Source organism: Macrobrachium rosenbergii, chromosome 17 (genome assembly GCF_040412425.1).
Source record: "Macrobrachium rosenbergii isolate ZJJX-2024 chromosome 17, ASM4041242v1, whole genome shotgun sequence".
Classification (NCBI taxonomy): Eukaryota; Metazoa; Arthropoda; class Malacostraca; order Decapoda; family Palaemonidae; genus Macrobrachium; species Macrobrachium rosenbergii.
This window is the reverse complement of record NC_089757.1, coordinates 38325765-38351072: the sequence shown is the minus strand read 5'-3', so window position 1 is coordinate 38351072 and position 25308 is coordinate 38325765. Positions and strand designations below refer to the sequence as shown.

Sequence of the window (25308 nt, the reverse complement as noted above, 5' to 3'; positions counted from 1 at the left end):
TAGATATTCCCAATCTCAAAATCCCCCAGAGTGAGGTGCCGTTACAACGCCGCACCAGCTCTCAACTACCAACATCTCAGCCGCCATTTTGTCATTCCATTTTTAGCAACGTCATCGTCTTGTCGTTGTTTTCTTTGGTGTGCTTTTTTGGCCCTTTTGTGTGACATTATGTCTTCCAGCCAGATTTTCTTCTCTAAGTTGAGTACCATCTCCAGTTTGTTTTTAGGCGGCTGAGGCTCCTTATTTACCGTCTAATTCAATAATTAGGGGGTTGAATATAACGCCGGTCTTGGCCGCCTTGCTTCCGACCTCACGCGACCTTCAGTCTTTGTGTGGTTTCGGTGGGACATTTCCCCCCTTTTTTCATTTAATATGTTTTTATGTGTGTTTTACATAATTTCATTATTACTCCTCGTTGGGGTTTGTTTTTTCTGAATTACCCCTTCCCTGGGGAGGCGCAGGTCCACTCATCTCTTAGGCTATGAGATTTCCCCCTCTCGTCTTTGTGATCATAATTCCATTTTATTCTGGGACCCTCTCCTCCTTCAGCTCTCGGGTATATTCTCTGAGATGGTACGGTTATGCTATTTAATTTTACTTTGTTATATGTTTACGGATGACATTTATATTTTTGGATTATTGTTTACGCTTGATTGTAAGGGTCGGCCATTTTACCATCCGCGTCTCATATCGCTTTTGGTTTGGACCGCCCTTCTACATGTGTCCTTCATTATATAATTCCTATTTTCATATGTGCAATGTACGTTATATTATATATTATATATTATGTGGTTATCCTTTAGTTACTCTAGTCTGATAGTTCCCGTGTGTTCTCCTAGGCTAGCCTTCTTAGCCGCTGGTCGGCTTCGGTAGGTTAGCCTAGGAAGTTAGGCTACCATACAGCTCTTGGCTCCCTCCCCTAGCTTGGAGGAAGGGGTGGGTGAGTAGGAGAGTTTCACGATTCTGTACCTTCCTGATGATGTCGTCTGGTTCGGATGAGTTATTAGGCCTGTATTTTCCCCCTCCCCCTATTTCGGCCTTCCCGATTGGACTCTTGAGTCCTAGTAAGGTTACGCTAGAATAGCGAGGGTCTTCTTATTCGTAGCCTACTCTCTATCCGAAGCCGTCGATGTCGGGGCAGACATCCTGATTTAGTGGTCCCCTCTCTACCACCCTCCCTCCTCCCTTCCACCCTTGGCTGTCTTCGTGTACATCATGAAGCGTGCCTGGGGTTGGGTGCCCTGAGCCCTAACCCTGTTTTTCATGTCGCTAGCCTAACATTCCTTACCCCTTCCTTTGCATTGAGTGGTTCTCTCTAGTTCTCCCTTTCCCCAGGGTTGCCAATCTATGTTGATCGACACCCTGTGAGTGTTCTTTGGTGTCTTGGGGGTGCTTCCCCACTCCACTTTGCCACCACTGTTAATTACCACCTCTTTGCATCCTTTTTTAGCTTATGGAGTGTTTCCTGATATTCTCCCCCTGTGGTTGTCGCTCTCCCATGATCGACGCCTAGTGGGGAGGGGTTGCTCGGCGTCCGGTGTCCACCCACTCTCTGGCCGCTGTTGTAGGTTTCTCCATTTGCTTATCCCCTACCCTTCCCTAGCATCAGCACGTGACTCAGTCTCTCCCGGCCCAGGGTTGTCGTTCTGTTTAGTCCGTCACCCTGTGGAAGGTTATGCGGTATCCAGTCAGCGTTATCCACCTGACTAGCCTCCGTCTCGATGTTCGCTCTTCTGCTAGCTTGGTTGTCCCTGTTTTGTTCCCTGTTCTTTATATCTAGAACATCGACCAATTTCCCTGGGTATCTATCTTGACTCTGCCAGATCTTACTTCCGCCGTGTTGTCGGGTCTCCCGTTACCCTCTCGCTGTTGTTACCACTCCGGTGAGTATGGTGCGTGGTTGGACGGCGCTCACATCGCCTCCTCCGCCGCCACCATAAGTATGGTGTAACTAGATTCCCCCGGCACTAAGTGGAATTTTTATAACTAATATATATATTTCCGTTGTTTTTTGGCAAACACTAAGGTTAACCACTTTATGCTGTATATCACTTTACCTACCGGACCGTGTCCGGGGGTATTAGTATATCTACTATTTTGTTTATGACGCATGTTCACACCTTGGACCCCTAGTACTCCGGAGCTACTCCGGCGGTCCTTATCATTTTTCTGCGCAAAGTTACTTATACCCCTTATTGCCGGAATTTATCTGGCGGGGTCTGACCAAACCATTGCATGCTCCGTCAATCCTTCATAAATTAAGGCCCTGCTCCGGTAGCCTTATTAGCATACTACATGTATCATCTTTCCATTATAGATGGTTCGTTGTCAGAACAGGTGCACGGCAGTCCTGCAACAAGCTTGTGGACACGGCGTGTCGGTCCCACTCGCCTGCGCAGTTCGTGTTGGGGACCTGATCGCCTGGCACCCCGATGGATGTGAGGTGTGCTACGCTCTCTGACGTAGCAAGTGTTGAACGCAGTCGGTAAGCCAATGTTCCCTAACCACGTTCTTTCTTGAGTTTATGACTTTTTTGATATACTTATGTCAGTTGGAGATTTCGTTTCTTAGCAATCTCCTTCTTTCAGGCCGACCGTAGCTCCCGCGACTCTTCGCTGCTGACCCTCAAGACCTGGGTCAGTGGCTTCGGGAGGAACGTCGGGTTGGGGAAACCCTACGTGCTGTCTGAAGCCATATGCAGCATCCTCTACCCCGGCGCCTGGGTCTCAGCGTCCGTCCCGGTGGAAGCAGCACGCCCCCTGGATCGCTGGGATCCAGGAGATGACGGAACCCTCCCATGAAGAAGCGGCCATTTCTGCGGAGAGTAGCGGAGAGGTTGCGGCGATCAACCTCCCTCAACCTGGAGCCTATGAACGTCGACCCGGACCAAGGTAAGGGGGTAAGTGAGGCAGAAACTTCGATCCTCTCTTTTTAGCTCTCCTTCCTCTTCTGTTTCTTCTTTTACAGGGTTTGGAAAAATCCTCTTACCTTGAGACACAGGTCAAGGTCTACTGTCCCCAAGGTAAAATCAGTGAAAATCAAGACCAACATCAAAATCCTTTAAACCCCAGAAGCGCTCGCTCCCTGAGTCGTCACGGGCCCTCAGCCCGTGCCGTCCCACGAACAGCCCCCCTGAAAGGATCTAAATCCAAGCAGGGTAAGCGAGTCCCCCTGGTCCTTCCTTTGACCCAGAGTCTTTTGCTGAACTTCTTATGGAGAAGTTGCGACAGAGGTGGAAGAGAAGTTGACCCGACTCTCTCCCAGTTGTCTTCGATCTGAAGACATCAAAACGCCTCTGTAAAATCCCTAGCAGAGAAGGTGAAAAGCCAGGAGAGCTTCATCTCAGGGTTTATGCGGCACAAGGCAGTTGCTCAACCCTTGGCTGTTCGGACGCTTCCGGTCTTCCCCCTTCGATAGGGAATCCTTGGTGCCTGGCTCTTTATGCGCCTCAGCATGAAGACACCCTTACCATCAAAGGTTTGGGTACTGTGAGGTTGGAGGAACTAGAGTTCTTCCCACCTGGCTTACTGCCCCCTTCCCAGGTTATGCCAGGCTTACCGAGAAGCCTGATTAGATCGGACAAGGTCCGAAAGAAACTGTCATCTTTCAAGGGACCAGGAAAGCTCGGTCCACTCTGTTGCGCAGGCTTACAGAGTGGCAAGCGGAAACACTGAAACTTACCCCAGTCAAAGGGGTTCATTTCGATGTTCTCAGTGGGAGATACTATCCCACTCCTGCACGACTAAGGTAGCCCAGCTTACCAGTCAGGCAGGCATTGAGGCAAGCCCCTTCCACAACTCGGAGACAGATCCCACCTCCTAGTCTTCCCGGGGAGATTCTGAATTTTGGAAGGGAGCTCCGTACCCTTTACGGTGGGTAGGCTTGACCCGACTGCACTTTTGCCCTCTTCAGCGAGCAGCTTCCGAAAATCCAGGATTCTCTCTGAAGGCTGAAGCTGATACCAAGAGCAGGTTAAGTCAGTCCCTTCACTCCCTGACTTTGGCAGAGGCAACTGCGGTTGTCTATAAAGAAGCCCTCTTCCAGGTCCTGACTAAATCCCTACTGGCGGGGTTCCAGCAGGACCTATATGATTTCATAACGGCTTGGATGAACTGCCGGAAACACATCTTCACGGGCAGCTTCTGTTGACACGAGCCTAATAGACTGATGAAGAGCTCCATCTGGGGCTAATCTCTTCCCCCAGGAAGAGGTAGATGCAGTCCTGACCGAAGCTACCAGGGCTAACCAAAGTCTCCGCTCCCGGCTGGGTTTCCCCTGGCGGAAGTCAACGAGTCTGCCGGACCTCATCCCAGACCCGGGAAGAGGTTCAAGAAATTCAAAAAGGCCTCTACCCAGACTTTGCTACAGGCTGTTCCGGTCTCTCCAGCCGGCCAGCCTTCAACCTCTAAGAGCTCAGCCCTCAGCCACAGTATGTGCTGGTTCAACCAGCCAACACGCCTTCGCCTCCCCCCATAAAACGTCTCTGGCATTCAATGCCTCCTACGAAAGTCATGGGGCATTTGGAGCATTCAACCGAAACGGCAGGGAAGCAGAGCCAGAGGCTCCTTTAGAGGCAGAGTGATCTCGCTCCATCTCCCGGGGAGAGGGCCGAGAGTAGCAGAGAGGCAGACCATCTCCGCCAGTGAGACTCCTCAGGTAGGTGGGAGGCTGTATCATTTTCAGGACCATTGGACCTTCAGTCCGTGGGCCCACAGCATAATCTCAAGGGCCTGGGTTGGAGTTGGAGCAGAGGCCCTCCTCCACTAGTCAGGTTCCATCAATCACCATCCAAAGCCCTCCAGGACTTCGTGAAGGACCTACTACAAAAGAGGGCTATAAAGAAAGCGAGCACTTGAAGTTTCAGGGCAGACTGTTCAGCGTTCGAAGAAGGGCTCCAGTCAACAAAGAGTAATCCTAGACTTGTCTCGTCTCAATTCGCTACATTCAATGCGACAAGTTTAGCATGCTCACAATCTCGCGAGTTCGGACCCTGCTTCCCGATGGAGCCGTAACCACCTCTATAGATCTTTCAGACGCCTATTATCACGTCCCGGTTGCGAAGGTTCTCTCATACCTGGGGTTCAGACTAGGAAAAGCAAGCGTACTCGTTCAGAGTCATGCCACACTTTCGGGCTCAACATAGCCCCCAGAATTTTCACCAAACTAGCAGATACAGTAGTTCAGCAACTACGGTCCCAAGGCATTATGCTAGCCGCATACCTGGACGATTGGATAATCTGGGCACCCAACGCCAGCCAATGTCGGAAAAGCAACAACCATAGTAATCGGTTTTCTGGAATCTCTGACTTCCAAATAAACAGGGAGAAGTCCCGCCTAGTTCGACTGCTGCTTTACAGTGGTTGGGAATCCAGTGGGACCTACGCTCACTGAAAGCTATCTCTTCCAGCCAGCCAAGCGGAAAGAAATAGCCAAAGCAACCAGACAATTCCTCATGAACAAGAAAAGCTTCCGCTGTACCCAAGAAGGGTCTTGGTTCTCTTCAGTTTGCTTTACTGACGGATCTACTCCTGAAAGCCAAACCCAAAAGACATAAATAGAGTGTGGCGGAGACGTGCCAACATCAGATTCAGAGACAAGGTGTCCCTAATTCCGCAAATACTGAGGAAGAGACCCGGCCCTGGACAGTCAGTCAAAGTGCCTATCGAAGCCAGTAATGCTCAGTTCCCCTCCGGCATTAGTGATTCACAGGATGCTTCTCTGAGCGGGTGGGGAGGATACTCTCAACACAAAAAAGTGCAGGAACATGGTCCACTATGTTCCGCCAATTCCATATCAATGTTCTCGAAGCAATGGCAGTCTTTCTAACCTTAAAGAAGCTCTGTCCGACCAGACTAATCCATATAAGGCTGGTCTTGGACAGTGCAGTAGTGGTGCATTGTATAAACAGGGGAGGTTCCAAGTCGAGCCGGATCAACTAAGTAATGATAGCAATATTCTCCCTAGCAAACAAGCACCAGTGGCATTTGTCAGCTACCCATCTGGCGGGAGTTCGGAATGTCATTGCAGACTCTCTGTCCAGAACAACTCCGCTGGAATCGGAATGGTCCCTGGACAAAACATCATTTGAATGGATTTGCAGCCAGGTCCCAGGTCTCCAGGTAGATCTGTTTGCCACAGAGAGCAAACCACAAACTTCCTTGTTATGTGGCCCCCAACCTGGACCCTCTGGCTCACTCCACAGATGATGTCAATAGATTGGAACAAGTGGCAGAGGATCTACCTGTTTCCTCCAGTAAACTTGCTAATGAAAGTCTTACACAAGCTCAGGACATTCAAAGGTCAGGTGGCTCTGGTAGCGCCAACTGGCCCGAAGAGCAACTGGTTTCCTCTTCTTCTAGAACTGAAGCTCGGTGCATACAGATCCCCAGACCAAACTGACTCAAATAGCACAAACTTGGACTGTGTTCGCTTCCTCAAGAGTGCAAAGGTGCCTAGCTTTGTGGATTTCATGAAATTTGCAGCTCAGAAAGAGGCTAATATTGATCCCGTTAATACATTGTTCCTAGAATCAGACAAAAGGGAATCTACCACTCAGACAATATGACTCAGCAGTCAAGAAATTAGCCCTATTCACTGAAAGAATCATGAAGCTACAGAAATGCCCACGAACCTTGCAATCTCATTCTTCAGGTCATTGTTTGAAAAAGGTCTTGCCTCTAGTACCATTACCACAGCCAAATCAGCTTTAAGAAAGATATTTTTGCATGGCTTTAATATTAACTTAACCCTTAAACGCCGAGCCTCTATTTACAAAAACGTCTCCCGTATGCCGGCGGCGTTCGGTGAGTTAGCGCCGAAGCGGAAAAAAAGTTTTTTTTTTTTAAATCACAGCACGCTTAGTTTTTAAGATTAAGAGTTCATTTTTGGCTCCTTTTTTTTGTCATTGCCTGAAGTTTAGTATACAACCATCAGAAATGAAAAAAAATATCATCATCATATATAAATATTGGAATATATGACAGCGAAAAAAAACTCATATAATTGTATACAAATCGGCTGTAAACTGGCGGTTAAAGCTAATGAGTTAATTTTTTTTAGTTGTATTGTACACTAAATTGCGATGATTTTGGTATATAACAAATTGTAAAACGATCAAAGCAACACAGAGAAAATATTATCACAAAATTATGCATGAATTCGTAACGCGCGGACGTAAAATAATGTTTTTTTCAAAAATTCACCATAAATCGAAATATTGTCCTAGAGACTTCCCGTTTGTTGAAAAATGAAGCTAATTGATTGAATATTACTAGACTGTGAGAGTTTTAGCTTACAATTGCAGTTTTTGACCATTTCGGTCAAGTTAAAGTTGACCGAAAGTCGAATTTTTTCTATATCGTGATTTATATGAAAATATTTCAAAACTGATAAAAGCTACAACCATAAGTTATTTTCTGTTGTATTGTACATGAAATTGTGCACATTTTCATATATAAAACTTTATGTAACGACTAATATAAAACGGTGCAAATATTACAACAACGAGACGAAAGAATTTCTGAGATGTTCGGCCGAGTTACTGGGCAGACGTAAGGAAAATGTTTTTAAAAAGTTCACCCCATAAATCGAAATATTGTGCTAGAGACTTCCAATTTATTGCAAAATGAAGTTAAACGATTGAATATTACTAGAATGTAAGAGTTTTAGCTTACAATTGCAGTTTTTGACCATTTCGGTCGAGTTAAAGTTGACCGAAGGTTGAAATTTTGGCAGTTATCATGATTTATGTGAAAATATTTCAAAACTGTTAAAGCTACAACCATGAGCTATCTTCTGTTGTATTCTACATGAAATGCGCACATTTTCATATATAAAAGTTTATGTAACGACTAATGTAAAACGATGCAACCATTACGACAACATGTGAAAAATTTCTGAGATGTTCGGGGAAAGGTTGCAGTACAAGTAGACGTAAGGAAAAAGTTTTTTTTTCAGAAATTCACCATAAATCAAAATATTGTGCTAGAGACTTCCAATTTGTTGCAAAATGAAGGTAAATGATTGAATATTACTAGAATGTAAGGTTTTAGCTACAATTGCATTTTTACCATTTTCGGTCGAGTCAAAGTTGACGAAGGTTGAAATTTTAGCAGTTATAAGTGATTTATATGAAAATATTTCAAAACTGATGAAAGCTACAACCATGAGTTATCTTCTGTTGTATTCTACATGAAATTGCGCAATTTTCATATATAAAAGTTTATGTAACGACTAATGTAAAACGATGCAAACATTACGACAACATGACGAAAAGAATTTCTGAGATGTTCGGCAGAGTTACACCGCATGAGCGTAAGGAAAAGTTTTTTTCAGAAATTCACCATAAATCGAAATATTGTGCTAGAGACTTCCAATTGGTTTGCAAAATGAAGGTAAATGATTGAATATTACTAGAATGTAAGAGTTTTAGCTTACAATTGCATTTTTACCATTTAGGTCGAGTCAAAGTTGACCGAAGGTTGAAATTTGCAGTTATCGTGATTTATATGAAAATATTTCAAAACTGATAAAGCTACAACCATGAGTTATTTTCTGTTGTATTGTACATGAAATTGTGCACATTTTTCATATATAAAACTTTATGTAACGGCTAATATAGAACAGTGCAAAAATTACGACAAAATGACGAAAGAATTTATGAAATTTTTAATGAGTCACCCTTGCGGGCATAAGAAAAAAGTTTTTTTCAAAAATTCACCAAATCAAAATATTGTGCTAGAGACTTCAATTTGTAGCAAAATGAAGGTACATGATTGAATATTACTAGAATGTAAGGTTTCAGCTTACAATTGCGTTTTTTAAACCATTTCGGTCAAGTCAAAGTTGACCGAAGGTTGAAATTTTTGTAGTCGGCGTGCGTACGTCCACTTGGCACCCAACAGACAATTTTAGTCGACATATGATACGTCCAGTAGGCGTTTAAGGGTTAACTGATTCTTATTTTTCATCAATTCCTAGAGCATGCACTCGTTTGAGACCAGCAACCCGTCCACACACGGTTTCCTGGTTCTTGCGATGACGTTCTCAAATTAGCATCAGATACTGATAATCAGAATTGTTCATTCTTGAGTCTGTTAAGAAGACCTTATTCTTAATTAGTTTAGCTTCAGGTGCTAGAATTTCTGAGCTGTCAGCCCTATCTAGAGAACCGAACCATGTTGATTTCCTCCCGCCAGGAGAAGTTCTATTAGCCCCAGATCTCAAGTTTCTCGCTAAAAATGAAGATCCGCGAGATAGGTGGTCCCCATGGAAGGTTGTCCCCTTCACAAGACCTGTCATTGTGCCCAGTCGCTACTTTCTAAAGGCTTACTTAGACAGAACCTCTAATATAACTTCAGGTCCTCTTTTGTGAGAGAAAGTGGAGGAACTATTTCTCTGAAGGCCATCAGACAACAAATCTTGTACTTTATTAAAGAAGCTAACAGATTCAGTTCCTAAGGTTCATGATATCAGGGCGGCAGCCACCTCCACTAACTATTTCCATCATATGAATTTTGGCGATCTCAAAAAATATCACGGGTTGGAAATCACCTTTGGTGTTCTGCATACTACCTCAAATCACTAGAGGCTCTAAAATTTTCCACAGTGGCGGCAGGAAACATTGTTCCTTCCTCTGACTGATCTCACTATATATTCCTAACTGTTCTGTCACTCTCCCTCTCACCTACCTGCCTCGTTTACTCCCCTTACTGTCTTCTCTGGGTCAGGCATGCCTCACAGCCTGTCTCCTGACCATATTACATGTTGTCTAATTTTTCTATTTGTTAGTATTTAGTCATTTATTCCGTGTTCTAGTATTTAATATCATGTTTTCTTTGGGGCATGGTTCCCCTATCTAGTTATTCTATATCATGTTTACCTTGGGGCATGGTTCCCCTATCTAGTTATTATCATGTTTTAGAATGTTTGGCTTGGTAATTAAAAAGTCACTTTTACTAATTGTTTTATTTCTTTTTCCATCACAGTAGTTTACAAGATCTTCGCAAGCTGGTATGTTTAATTCTCTGTTACTTCATTTCACCGGCTGACACAGGTGAAGCCCAGAAAGGATTTTGACAAAGGAAAAATCTATTTCTGAGGAAGACCAGTGTCACCAGTGACCCCACCACTATTCCTTTCTTTTCCCCCCTGGGTAAAATACCAAGCTTGGGGGTGCTAACCTGGAATGCCAAAATGGCTGAGATGTTGGTAGTGGGAACTGGTGCGGGAGTTATAACGACACTCACTCTGGGGGATTTTGAGATTGGGAATATCTACAGGAGAGGCCTGTGATAGTGACAACATTCACCCTTTCCTATACACGACTCCATTTTATGGAGCTCGCTCTGGGGTAAAACCCAGCATTGCATTTAGTTTTTCTCTGGTATGTTTAGCAATAAATTTACCTAGAAATGTGTGCTAAGTGGCAATTTCACAGGCTGACACAGGTCTTCCCCCAGAAATAGATTTTTCCTTTGTCAAAATCCCTTTTTTCTTTATCATGTTTGATCAATAACAACAATTATAAAAAGTATTGGCGTTTTTATAGACATAACCAGGTTGCTTGTATGATCTTCATGTATATAGTACTCTGTTATATGGGGTGTTTGATATTATGCACAGTTTCAGGAATCTGCAGGGGGACTTGGAATGTATTAACTGTAGACACAGAAGCATGACAAGGGGTGTCATTTAGGGGGGCTGGGGGTAACTGCCCCCCCAAGACTCAACTTGACCCCCCCAAGCCTCAACTTGCCCCCCTCACCCCACCAAGCCCCAAGCAGTAACAGCAGCTAGTTTTCCTTTATTCCTACCGAGATTCAAATGTGTCATCACATTAAGTTATATCTTTCTATCTGTCTAACTATTTTATGTGCTTCAAAAAGCACATAAAATAGCTCAAAATAAAAAAAAAACCCAGGTGATTAGGCTCGCTTCGCTCGCCAAACTGCCTTTGCCCCCCCATCAAAAATTTGAAATGACGCCCCTGAGCATGACTCCAGTTTCTAAAGCCTTTGCTCAATTACATTGTCACAAGCTTGTTGCTCTTCAATTTTGTACAGTCCTCCTCCCTTTTTGAAGTTCTTTCAGGAATACCTTATAAAACAGGACTGTCTCATCAGCATTTTAATTTGGCTGGGATTCAGAATAGGTCTCACTACAGCTAAGTTAAGTATATCTTAGTTTAACCAGACCACTGAGCTGATTAACAGCTCCCCTAGGGCTGGCCTGAAGGATTAGACTTATTTTACGTGGCTAAGAACCAATTGGTTACCTAGCAACGGGACCTACAGCTTATTGTGGAATCCGCACCACATTATAGCAAGAAATGAATTTCTATCACTAGAAATAAATTACTCTAATTCTTCATTAGCCGGCCGGAGACTCGAACTCGGGCCTAGCGAGTGCTAGGCGACAACTCTACCAACTCGCCCCATGAGGAACTCTCACTACAGCAGTCTGCAACTTCAGCACTGGTGGATTTGGATTCGCTGCTGCTCACAGTGATTTACATTGCTTGGTAAGACATCTTGTTTTTCCCATGATGAATGAAACTCACACAGGCAATATAAAGCATTTGCTCCAGCTTGGCTAACTTGGCTTTTAGTGAATTTCCTCTTAAGCAGTGGACAGGAATCTACACAGGTCCTCTCTGTTATTGGTAAAATAAGATGCTGAACTTATCTTCTACTCCTACATCAAGAATACCATATTAACTCTCCATTTAATATTTTCAATAATTTCATTTTCTTGGGGATTTGCAATACCACATGAGAATGCTTCTTCACTCCCTAAGTATGCTCCTCACCTTACCAAGCCATTTTAGTAAACAAAAATAAAACAATGTTCATAATATGCACAAATGATGTTTATCAAAGATTTAGAACTGCTGCTTGATTACTGACTAGTGAAACAGTTACAACATCAAACACTTGGCCAAGATTAGTATCACCATATTTTCCCATCATAAAAGATGACAGCTAATACTGGAGCATCTTAAGATACATAGATCCATACCATAGCACACTAGCTAATAAGCTTCATGGGGGGGAGGGGGTTAAGCCTCCATGCCATATCACCAACATGAAAAGACTACCTAAAAACTATTAGGGACCCAATTGGAGCCCATATTTATTCCAAAAATGTTTGGAATTGGACTATTTCTAATAAGTCCTACATATTCAGATTTTCCCAAAAAATCAGTAACTGAACATTTCGGCTTTATAATACTGAACTGCCACTCAAGTCACAAGTCATAAAAATACTAACAAGACCAAATGAACTACATTACAGTTTCCACGAATTCAGTAGTTGTTGTCATGCAGAATGATGACTGGCATAGTAACAAATAGTGCATACAATTAATACAGTACAGTACTTGCATTTGTCCCAGTATCATATGCTGATGCTGTACAAATCTAGCTTTAAGTTACTAATCTCAAAGGAGGAACAATATTTCATGTGACATAAACTTCCGAATCTTGGAGTAGGTGGATATATTATTTTTAGGATTACTTCAAGCTTTACTTACAGGTAAGCAGCTGAGAGTTACTGTGGACAGGATCTTTAGCGAACCAAGGCCTGTTTTGTCTGAGTTCCACAGGGTAGCGTTCTTGGTCCACTGTTATTTTTAGTGTATACTCGTGATATGGTTGTTGGCCTGGAAAATAAGATTCTTCCGTAAGCCAATGATACACTTGTGGGTGTAGTGAAGTCTCCACTTACGAGAAATGAAACTGCCCTCAGTCTCAATTGGGATATGGACCAGATCAGTGAATGGTATACTCAGCGGGGAATGAGGCTGAACTCCAGTAAAACAAAAACACTACTGATTACCAGATCTTGTACAGATTTCCCACCCCATCCTCCCCTTCAGGCAGATGGAACTTTGTTGAACGAGTCTGAAGCATTAACTATTCTAGGTGTAACTTTTGACTCACTTCTTACTTTTGAGAAACATTTAATGAAAGTTTCAACAAATGCTGCATGGAAGTTAGGTATTGTTTGTAAGGCCTCATATATTTATAACTGACAGAATCAATGCAACCTGTTTTAGGTCATTTGTGCTTCCTTTACTAGACTACTGTTCTCCGGTGTGGATGTCTGCTTCTGCCAGAGATTTTTCTCTTTTAGACAGAGTGGTTCGTGGTGGTAGGTTTTGTTTCCTAATAGTAGAGTTATGACTTAGAACACTGACAGATAGTCTCTTGTTTGTCACTTTTTCATAAGCTGTATTTCAACAGAGATCTTTCACATTCACAATTGATCCCTGGTCCCCTTTATCTGCCAAGAGCAACCAGATTTGCTGAACAGCAGCACCAATATGCGGTAAATGTGCCTCACTGTCGAACTTGTCAGTTCCAGATGTCATATATTCCTCACACCGTTGGACTGTGGAACAACCTTCCAGAAGATGTCACGCAATTGGAACTTCAGTCAGAAGTTCAAGTGAAGATGCAATGCATTAAACCCTAATACTATTAAGGTGTATTAAATGTATTTTAATACATTTTTATCTATTTACTAATTTATTAATTTTTTATTTTTTGATAGGTGGGATCTCTTTATATATTTCCCTTTACCTCCTCTTACTTCTTCCTAATGAACACCATATTCTTTAGAAGCTTGAATGTCACGCCAATGGACCCTGTGGGCTTGTTCCATATGAATAGGTTCCATCTACTGAATAATAATAATAATAATAATAATAATAATAATAATAATAATAATAATAATAATAATAATATCTATATTTACAATATACACTGCATTTGAGTACTAGTAATACACATACAGTGTTTATGTAGTAAAATACATTCAGCACTTACACAAGTGTTAATAACAATTTAGCTAACGCAGGTACTGTTAGGTAAACATTTAGCATGCAATGATCAGCTGAAGGTTGTACACAATTATACTCTTATTTTTTAGATTCTTCGTGGCTTAAATTGTTTCCACAAAGTTGCCTCTGGAATATAAGAACCAAGAAGTTGTGAGGTATTTGTAATCTCCTTTATGAAAAGTTTTCCTTTTGTATCACAGCCATTCTGTATAAAATACAACCAGCATTAGTCTAAAATATAGTAGTGATGTAAACCCTTTTTACACAGAACAATAAGTATATCTTGTAAATATTGCAAATAAATTAGGCATACCATTTTCTTTTCACTAATAGACCTGTAATATAACAGGACATATTATCTAGAAAAATCACAGCTGTTACACAGACACACTTTTTTTTTACTTCAATACAAGTGGTTTTGTGTCAAAGAGTGCACACTACAGAATACTGCAACTCTTCTGGGTGAATTATAAGAAAAATAGTCTTTTTACAATCTTTATAGTAGTTTACAAAATATAAAAAGAGTCTAAAATTAGAATAAGTTCTTAACTTCATACATTCAATATAAAACCAATTTAAATTTACCAAATATGCAATGTAAATAATTTACCTGTTTATCTGTATTGCTTGCCAGTTCTGCATTCTATGTTGAAGAATCATCACTCAAGGATACTTTTGCTTTTTTGGGTGAAGGACCTTCAGTAACAGATGTTCCAGATTTCTGAGGTGAGCTTTTAATACCTAATACCTGTTGATTTGATCTTTTTTGATGGGTCTGTGTTTTTTTGAAGGACTGGTGCAGTACCCTGTAAAGTTTAGCAGCTTTCTGAGGTCCTAGACCTGGACACAAAGCCAGCTCATCTTGTGAAGCCCCAACAATTCTTTCCAGAGATCCAAATGTAGAAAGTAAAGTCATTGCATCAGTACGGTTAACTGACTTGACTGTTGTCAGCGTATCAATAAGCTGCAAAATATTACCAGATTAATATTTGCTACAATAATTTAAATTTTCAAATAAGTAAACTCAGCATTATTCCTTGAGAGAACCATATTTTTGGGGAGAAGAAGGTAAAAGTAGCTGTAACCTCTTTATATTCTATTTTGTTGCAATTGATAAAATATGAAAATTTTCATGATACTGTACAGTTACTGTAATTATTTGGATGCCTACTGTAAAGTTAGCTTACATCTTTGCACCAGTAGATGTGATCAGCATTCAAAATAAACAAAATAATGCTTGGCTGACCCAGATGGACTGTCACTGTAATCACCTGTTTCCAACCACGTGGCACTGGAATATTTACATTCTTGTCAGAATTCTTCATGATCACCCACAAATATGTGGGGACGCTGGATGGGTTTCCATTTTAACAGTAAATATCCAAAAAATTCATTTTTTGGGACGATTCTCACCTACTTTTAAAGTTTGCAGAGTACCACATTGAGTGAGAATGGTAGGTTAGTACTGCCAAGCAAACTAAATGCTTTTTTCAAGAGGGACAAAGCTTCTAAACATTTCTGCCTATTGTATGATCCTTCTGCTAAGTACAGTTGCCATATGTTGGATCCACAGCAGGGTGTAAGGCCATCACAGCGATACTTGTCGGAAGATCCTTACAGGGAAAAGGACTATCTTGTAAAGTACTAGTGACTTCTGTGCCAGTCACAAGCCCATAACCGACAGTCCATAACTGAAGACAACTACTACCTTTAGATAATAAGGTGTGATCCTATACAACAGTGTGTACCTTCGTGCTCCCAAAGCCCAGCAATGGGATTTCCTACTAACAATAAAAGAGAAAGGAAGGTTACTCATACATTTGATTCAGGAGAAATCGTTCCCACTGCAATGGTAGGACTAAGAGCTTTAAAATTCTCATAAGAAATTTTGTCTTGCAGATAATGCAGGGGAAAAACAGTTACATCCATTGAGTGGCCTTGACCCCTTCTCTGGTGAGAGGCTTTTAAGGAAATAAAAAGATGCCACGAAGCTTTACTTTAAAAAATGGTAGAAGCTCAGGATTCAAACTCCATGTGTGCTGACTTAATTAAGCAAAGTAGAAAAAAGGACATAGCATTCTTGGACATAGGAGTGTCTGCCCTCCTAACAGAAAAAATTCTAAACTCCTCTTCTCAAAATTTAAAGCCTGTCCAGATAAACACTGAGAGCTATAAATGTACTTAACAAAGCCACTTCTTCATTGGCCACTAAAGCCATTCAGTTAGCTGCTGTCACAATTCTGGAAAAGGCTTTAGCTTTGTTATCTTTTTTGCTCTAAACTATTAAAGAAAAGAGAGACAGGTGTCCACCCCTTGAACAAAGCCCACGTACAAGAAAGAGTGCGAAGTTCACTAATATGCTTTGCCATAGCAAGAGTTAAAAGGAAAAGTGTCTTCAAAGTTCTTAAGAGATTCCTTATTCACCATAATAGGAAGATTTCAGGTTTCTAAATCGTGAGTGATAGTCAAGTTACCGTGACACAAAATTGAAGACAACATAAAGTGACATCCTTTGATCACTGGGACAGAAAAATGCTTCTAGTACATACCGGAAGAATTTAACCAGCGGTACAGGTACTGGATATCCCTCTGGACAAGCACCAAGATCTATAATGTAACTACTGTTATTGATACAGTCTACCAGTGGAGGGCCTAGCTGCTCTTGAAAAGCCTCTAGCTCATAAGAAACATTGTGGTGGCCATATATTGGTTGTTCTGTATTGTATATATGAAATATTAAATTGATAACGTACTTTAAATTTTTGTATTGAATATTAAGATTTTTTATATACAGTACATCATTTTTCTCTCTCCCAATAGTACTAATAGGGGGTCTCTCACAATGCAGGTCTGCTGTGGTGAGAGAGATCACCTTGATGTAAGAGTTTGGCTGCATAGTCAGGAAAGTACATTTGGAGAATGTGGGAACTGAGCAGGTGCAGTGGGTGCCTCTTGGGCGAGAGATAGGAAGCTGGTATGAGTCCACTTGCCTATTTTGCTCAGAGGGGACTGCAGTGCTTGGTGAAGCACAGACTGTCAGGCATTGTTTGTGGAAAATCTGCATTGTACAAAACTGCTGGTGGTACTTGGTATGCAGCCTGGTGTAGCAGTGCTTGTAAATAAGCTTCAGTTACTTATGTCACACTATTTTGTTGCAAGGGTTGACAATTATTGAGGTGCTGACAGGCTGCAAGTGTCAGGGTGTAGTGTTAGATGGTTGATAGTTTGCTGGCAGTGCCTGTACTTCAGAGTTTATGGACTGAACTTAAGGTGTCCTAAAACTGCTGTCTCAATAAATATGGATTGTAGGTTAGTTCCTAGTTAGGTAGGGATGTGTTCAGTTACGTACTGTCTACAGGTAATCTGTGCTGACAAAGTTTTTTTGTAAATAAAACTATCAGTAAAATAAATCTTTAGGTTAGGCAAAATTTTTTTTATTTACTCCCCAAGATTGTTGAAGTGAACCATTGCTCTTGCTCTACTGTACACCTCTAAATTAATTAACAATGTTCCCAAGAGGGGAAAAAAAAAAAAAAAGACAGTGGTTCCCAATATATAAAACCCCATACGAAGACCCTCTAGGGAATAGTTCCTGATATATATTATCATCAATTATCTTTTGTTTTGGCATCCTCAGAAACCTTACAATTTTGTCCTCTGGTTTAACCCTTAAACGCCTGTTGGACGTTTTAAACGTCGTCCAAAATTGTCTGTCGAATGCCGAGAGGACATTGCAAACGCCGACTGAAAATGCTTTTTTAAATATTCAAGGAAAAATAATTATAGGCCTAGTTTATGGAAGATTTCAAATCACGCGCTCGGCGGATGCTGGGAGTTCACGGGATCCAGCTGTTGTTTTGTTTCTGAGCCGTCACCCAGACGCGCATGCCGACTTCCCCATCTCGCATCAGAGAGCATCAGAGTAGGCCTTGCGGGAGCCGATATTTTGCTGAACTTGGCGAGTGTTAGCGTAATCTGGTGCTGCAACAGAACGCTTGCAGAGATGTAGCAAAGGCGTCAGGAGCGTGAAAGGCGCACACGCCTGTCGGAAGTGAGCGCAGTGAGGCGAGCTTTGGACTTGGATGCTGGAGAAGGACCCGGCAACCAGAGTGACCCAGCTTCAGCATTGTTGTTCGCCAAATTTGACCTGGCTGACCAAGGACCATCCCACGTTCCTTTACGACACCCTGAGTAACAATCAATCATGTCCTTGAGGGCATCTGAAAACAAACGGGAGGCCTCCAACAAAAGGACATTGAGAGTACTTGTTGAGTCGATCGAGAGCAGGTCGAAATTTCCTCCGTAGTTGGTTGGTCATCTAACTCCGACATAACGCCCTGACGTCAGCTTTGACGAATATTTGCCACCAATGTCCGTACGTGGATCCTCAGCAGTTTCAGTTTAGTGGGTTTTGTTCTTAGGGGAGAAAGTGAGTTGAGGAGGAAGAGGATGACTCGATTGTGGCTGGTGTGGGGACGAAACAAAAAGTGATGGGGAAAGTGAAGGAGTTCTTCTGGGCTGGGAGGAGAGGCGAAGACGCACGTAAAACCCGAGAAAATTTTAACGTTCGCGCAGCTCAGGTGAAGGCCATTCGTCCGAAAGTGATGAGGGGGTCGGAGGACCCCACACCACCTTACATGCCCATTCACAGCAGTACCTGGACCGACCGTCCCTGTGCCTCTCACGGAACTGTTCATTCAGCTTTTCCTGACACGGGAATTGCTTGAATTTTGCCGTGGAGACGGGTAGATTACGCCGGTAACTCCGCTGAAAATCCTGTCATTTCGCTGCGCATCAGCTGGGGGCTGCAATTTTTTTCACATGGCGCACTTCATTGGCTTATTCGTTGATGCCTGTGTTACGCCAGGCAATATTGGAGGCGGAATTTCATTAGAATACGCCTAATGTATATTATGTCCCGTTAGTTCTTCACAGGTATTTAACGCTTACAACCGGAAATCACGATACTGACAAAATTTTAACTGATTCGCCATCTTAGTCCGCCCAGTGATGGAGTTCATTCGAACGGTCTCAGAATTATTATATCTTTGAAGAACCTTTCATTTACCTGAGGGTGCAACAAACGGAAAAGTCTCAAGCACAACCCGGCTATTTAAAGAAGTATGGTGAATTTAAAAATTTTTTATTACAAGCCAACACTGGATACGCTTGACTTCTTGTCATTTCTGGGGTCTTCCAGCTGCATGACACTGTAATTTTCTTCTGAATCGCTTTCTCGTAACCAGGATACCATCTGTTTATGGATACATTATAACTGTGCGGTATTTCCCTGGCCCAGAATACAACAAAAAGGTGTATCAGTGGTACCTTCGGTTGGTGCTATGGGGCCTAACGTCCTCAAGAGGTTTACAGCCACCCGCAAACATCTTGCAAGAGGAGACAGAGTGGCGACGGAAGGGAGATGTTTAACATTCGTTGGAAGGTCCGACTCGCCCATGATTACGACGAGTCATGAAACCCATCCAAGAGGATCACCCAGCGGAAGAAGACACGCCGAGGGCCGAGTTACAATCAATCATTTCCAGCCCCTACTGTCATCGGACACTACAACAGGCACGGGGAAAGTTGACCTTTGATCAACTCATCCAGTATTATCCCTTCGCCAGGAGAATTTTTGAAAAAAAAAAAAAAATACCTTTCAGTTGGCCCTCCAGAATGCCTGTTACATCATTTACTGTGGTAAATTCGCCGCCGGAGGTTGACCCACATCCAGTTTCTTGAGGTGGCAGCTTGCCCTCATCAACTTCGAGGAGTGCCTTCCAACGGCGGCCCCCTATTCCAGCTCTACCCCGTAGGAAAGGTCGATGTCGAGAGATACCCGATCATAAATGTGCGCGAATTTCATGATGATGACGCTCTGATATGCAACAAAAAAGTGTCCCGCTGTCGATTCCTTTAGCTGCAGCCAGAGATCAAGTTAATATTTTCATCAAATCAGACAGAAACGATGCCTGGGGGTGCCAAAATGGCAAGAGGAGAACAGCCGGCAGGCAGGTCGTCTGCAAGGTAGCACTTGCAGGTTCGGTACCACACGCGTAATTTACACGGGAGGGCTTAGCGATCAAAACGCACGCTCCCTCCTCCCGCCAGCCCTCACTGTCGGGAGGAAAAAATGCAAGACAATGCAGGAGGGAGAAAAACAAGAAACAGCACGAAGAGTCAGGGATTACCAGTGAGTATTCTGCATTTTTTTTTTTTTAGTTTTATATTTACGGAAGTATTCTGCATTGAATTTATTTTTGTTTTATATTTATTAAAAAGTTTTTATATATCTGTATTCATTGTTGTTTTGTATAATTTTGTTTTATAAAAACAAAAGTTTTTCACAAACTTCCTTTTTAGTTATGTTTTCGAACGTAAAAACAATATAATTATATGTGTCTTGTATGAATGTTATATATATATATATATATATATATATATATATATATATAAGTATATATATTATATATATATATATATATATATATATATATATATATATATAAATATATATATTCCTATTTATATATATTATATATATATATATATATAGTTTATTTATATATTTTTGCCATATATACATATATTTTATATTTAAATTAGTAATATATATATTCTGACAAAATTTAACATTCGTCAACATTGACAATCAATATGACAAATAATTAAAATACATATTTAAATGACTAAAAACGATCCGTAGTTGACAGGCATAATTATTAAGCGCTGCGAGTAACAATCAATTATTTACCTTCATTTTGCAACAAACAGAAAGTCTTGACAATATGTCGATTTTTGGGTTCTTTTTTGAAAAATTTAAACAACACAAGAGTGTTTGATCCTTTAATGACCTCTTGTGTTATTTATATGACGTTAGTCCTCGATGTAAAGGAACCTATATTGACCGACACAGGGTTACTTAGTCCGACCCCACAGTCATAGAGCTGTCAGCTATAGAACTGGCACTTTTCAAATTTTTTCCAACATAAGGATCATGCCGAGAAAATGCAAACATTCTATTCAGTACAACTTTAAGGTTTTATAGCCTCTAATCACAAACTTTTAGCAATTAATGAATCATTGTCATTAAAAACTAGAATAACAATGCCACGCCTAAATATCTTTATCTCTCGTGGAACTGTTTCACAGTTTTTTAATATACTTTGGTCCTTATTCATATTTCTAACTTCGCTTGTTTTAAAATTTTTAACATTTAATATTTGTCAAATTTTATTGGTACGAATTAGGTATTATTACTTGAGTTTGAAAATGATGCCTGCTGGTTGGCTCAAACGTTGCAATTGAATAAATATGACCTTCATTGACCTTTGGTGTGCTTCCCCTTCATTATATTACTGAGTTTTGAGAAAACGGTTGAATATTAATTGGGATTTTCTCCGATTCGCCCTGACTCACTTCTTCTTTGTCGAAGGATGCCACCTTGCGAATATATATTTAAAAAAATATATATATATATATATATATATATATATATATATATATATATATGATGTCATTTCTGACTTAGCTTCGGTAATTTTTCTAATCATATTATTCGTTATAATAATATGTTATACATCAAATATATATTATATATATATATATATATATATAAAAATATATTTTACATTTGTTACGAAAAACATAACTAAAGGAATTTGTGAAAACTTGTTTTTGCATAAACGAAATTATACAAAACAGAAATGAATACAGATATATAAAAACCTGAATAAATATAAATATAACATATATATATAATATTTGATATATATATAATATGATATATATATACGATCTATAAGCCATAATTATTTTTACTTGGGCCCTTTTTTGGCAAAAGCAAAAATAATTCTGGTGAATCAACTTACCTTCATTTTGCAACAAACGGAAAGTCTCAGTACAATATTTAGAATTTTGGTGAATTTTTGAAAAATTTCCCCTGCCCAAGCGCGCGTACTCCGCTGAAAATCCTGTCATTTCTTGCAGCTTGGCTGTAATTTTTTTGCTGTTTCATATTATTCGTTACATAAAGTGTTATACATCAAAATATGCGCAATTTCATGTAATACAACAAAATATAAATCATTCCTTTAGCTCTTCACAGTTTTTTAATATTTACATCGAAATAACGATAACTAGAAAAAATCAACATTCGGTCAACTTTGATTCGACCGAAATGATCGAAAAACGCATCCGTAAGCCATAATTACATTAGAGTAACAATCAATCATTTACCTTCATTTTTGCAACAAAACGAAAGTCTCTAGCACAATATTTAGATTTTTGGTGAATTTTTGAAAAAAATTTTCCTTCGCCCGCGCGCGAATCAAAGAAAATCCTGGCATTTCCTTGCGTCTGCTTGCCGTAATTTTTTTCGCCTTCATTTATTCGTTACATAAAGTGTTATACATCAAAATGTGCGTAATTTCATGTAGAATACATCAAAAATAAATCATTCCTTTAGCTCACAGGTTTTTGATATTTTCGCCGAATAACGATAACTGACAAAAATTTTTTAACATTCGGTCAATCTTTGGACTCGACCGAAATGATCGAAAAACGCATCGTGCCATAATTATAACATTCGAGTAACAATCATTTACCTTTTATTCTGCAACAAAATGGAAAGTCTCTAGCACATTATTTAGATTTTGGTGAATTTTAAAAATTTTCTTCACTCCGTATGCGCGGAATCAGCTGAAAATCGTGTCATTTCTTGCGTCAGCTGTCGTAATTTTTTCGCCCTTCATTTATTCATTACATAAAGTGTTATACATCAAAATGTGCGCAATTTCATGTAGAATACAACAAAAATATGTCATTCCTTTAGTTCTTCACAGTTTTTAAATATTTACATCGAAATAATGATAAATAAAAAATCAACCTTCAGTCAACTTTGACTCGACCGAAAATGATCGAAAAAACGCATCCGTAAAGCCATAATTATTACATTCGAGCAACAATCAATCATTTACATTCATTTTGCAACAAACGGGAAAGTCTCTAGCACAATATTTAGATTTTTGCGAATTTTTGAAAAAATTTTTCCTTCACTCCACGCGCGCGGACTCCGCTGAAAATCCTGGCATTTCTTGCGTCAGCTTGCCGTAATTTTTTTTCGCCGTTTGTTATTATTCGTTACATAAAGTGTTATACATCAAAATGTGCGTAATTTCATGTAGAATACAACAAAAATAAATCATTCCTTTAGCTCTTCACAGGTTTTTAATATTTTCGCCGAAATCACGATAACCGACAAAATTTTAACGTTCGGTCAACTTTGACCGACCGAAAATGATCGAAAACGCATTCGTAAGCCATAATTATTACATTCGAGTAACAATCAATCATTTACCTTCATTTTGCAACAAACGGAGTTCTAAAGCACAATATTTAGATTTTTGGTGAATTTAAAAAAATTTTTTCTGCTCCACGCACACGGAATCAGTTGAAAATCGCTGTCATTTCGTCAGCTTGCCGTAATTTTTCGCCGTTTCATATTATTATTCGTTACATAAAGTGTTATACATCAAAAATGTGCGCAATTTCATGTAGAATACAACAAAAATATATCATTCCTTTAGTTCACAGTTTTTTAATATTTTCGCCGAAATCACGATAACTGACAAAATTTTTACATTCAGTCAACATTGACTCGACCGAAATGATCGAAAACGCATCCGTATGCCATAATTATTACATTCGAGTAACAATCAATCACTTTACCTCATTTTGCAACAAACAGAAAGTTCTAGCACAATATTTAGATTTTTGGTGTATTTGAAAAAATAATTTCTCCACTCCGCGCGCGGAATCAGCTGAAAATCCTGGCATTTTTGCGCCAGCTCGCCGTAATTTTTTTGCCCATATTATTCGTTACATAAAGTCTTATACATCAAAATGTGCGCAATTTCATGTAGAATAATAACAAAAATATATCATTCCTTTAGCTCTTCACAGTTTTTTCAATATTTTCGCCGAAATCACGATAACTGACAAAATTTTAACCTTCAGTCAACTTTGACTCGACCGAAATGATCGAAAAAACGCATTCGTAAGCCATAATTATTACATTCGAGTAACAATCAATCACTTACCTTCATTTTGCAAACAAACGGAAAGTTCTATGCACAATATTTAGATTTTGCGGAATTTGAAAAATACTTTCCTCTGCCCGCGCACGGACTCCGCTGAAAATCGTGCCATTTTCATGTCAGTTTGCCGTAATTTTTTCGCTCTTCATATTATTCGTTACATAAAGTGTTATACATCAAAATGTGTAATTTCATGCAGAATACAACAAAAATAAATCATTCTTTAGCTCTTCAGTTTTTAACATTTACATCGAAATAACGATAAATAGAAAAAATCAACCCTTCGGTCAACTTTAACTCGATCGAAATGGTTCAAAATGCAATTGTAAGCTAAAAACTTACAGTCTAGTAATATTCAATCAATTTCCCTTCATTTTGGCTCAATTGGAAAGTCTTCTAGCACAATATTTTGATTTTTGGTGAATTTTTTAAAACACTTTTACGTCCGCGCGCGTTACATGAATTCATGCATCATTTTGTGATAATATTTTTTCTCTGTGTTGCTTTAATCGTTTTACAATCTGTTATATACCAAAATCATCGCAATTTAGAGTACAATACAACTAAAAAATTAACTCATTAGCTTTAACTGTTTTCCTTACAGCACGATTTGTATACACTATATACGAGTTTTTTTTCGCCGTCATATATTCCAATATTTATATATGATAATGATTTTTTTCATTTATCGATACTGGTATACTAAACTTCAGGCAATGAGAAAAAAAGGAGCCAAAATGAACTCTAATATTGAAAACTAAGCGCACTGTGATTTTTTGAAAAAAACTTTTTTCCGCTTCGGCGCTACCTCTCGGAGGCCGCCGGCATACGGGAGACGTTTTTGAAAATAGGGCTTCGGCGTTAAAGGGTTAATGATATACAAGTCTGGAACACCTATTTTCTCAAATTTGCCCAAAATACATAAAGAAAGTATTCCATTAAGGACATTTCTTTCCTCAGTGAACACCCCAAGTTATAAGCTAGCCAAATTTTTGGTTCCTTTGCTTGAGCCTCTCACTAAAAACGATTTTTCTTTAAGCAGCTCTCACAAATTCAAGGAGGATTCAAAATTATTTACAGTCAGTCTGGATGTAGAGTTACTTTTTACTGATCTCCCTGTGGGAGAGACAACTGAAATTATTTTAAGTACTGTAAGTTATTTATAGAGCAGGACTTTACTTTTCGTAATCTTAGTCGTGAATTGTTCACACAGTTTTTAGAATTGGCCATATAGGACACAACTCATTTTTTATGTTTTTTTTGTACAGACAAGTGGAAGGAGTGACAATGGGATCCTCACTGGGCCCGACGCCTGCTAACATTTTCATGTGCTCATTGGAGGAGTGTATATTTGATGATTGCCCCCTT

The 25308-nt window shown here is 40.1% G+C and overlaps 1 protein-coding gene across 13 annotated transcripts in view; it reads right to left on the bottom strand.

Moving 5' to 3' along the window:
- The window catches only part of Ercc1 (DNA excision repair protein Ercc1), a 222878-nt gene that overhangs the window by 83563 nt on the left and 114007 nt on the right, over positions 1-25308 (bottom strand). For 8 of the 13 annotated variants that reach the window (XM_067119873.1, XM_067119866.1, XM_067119867.1 and 5 more), the window contains exon 6: positions 14454-14807. In XM_067119873.1, the coding sequence (XP_066975974.1) occupies positions 14487-14807 (321 nt within the window). In that variant the 3' untranslated portion in view covers positions 14454-14486. Of the gene's footprint in view, positions 1-12641; positions 12662-13727; positions 14049-14324; positions 14808-25308 lie in introns of those variants that run through there. The other 5 variants (XM_067119862.1, XM_067119871.1, XM_067119868.1 and 2 more) reach the window with 4 other exon arrangements.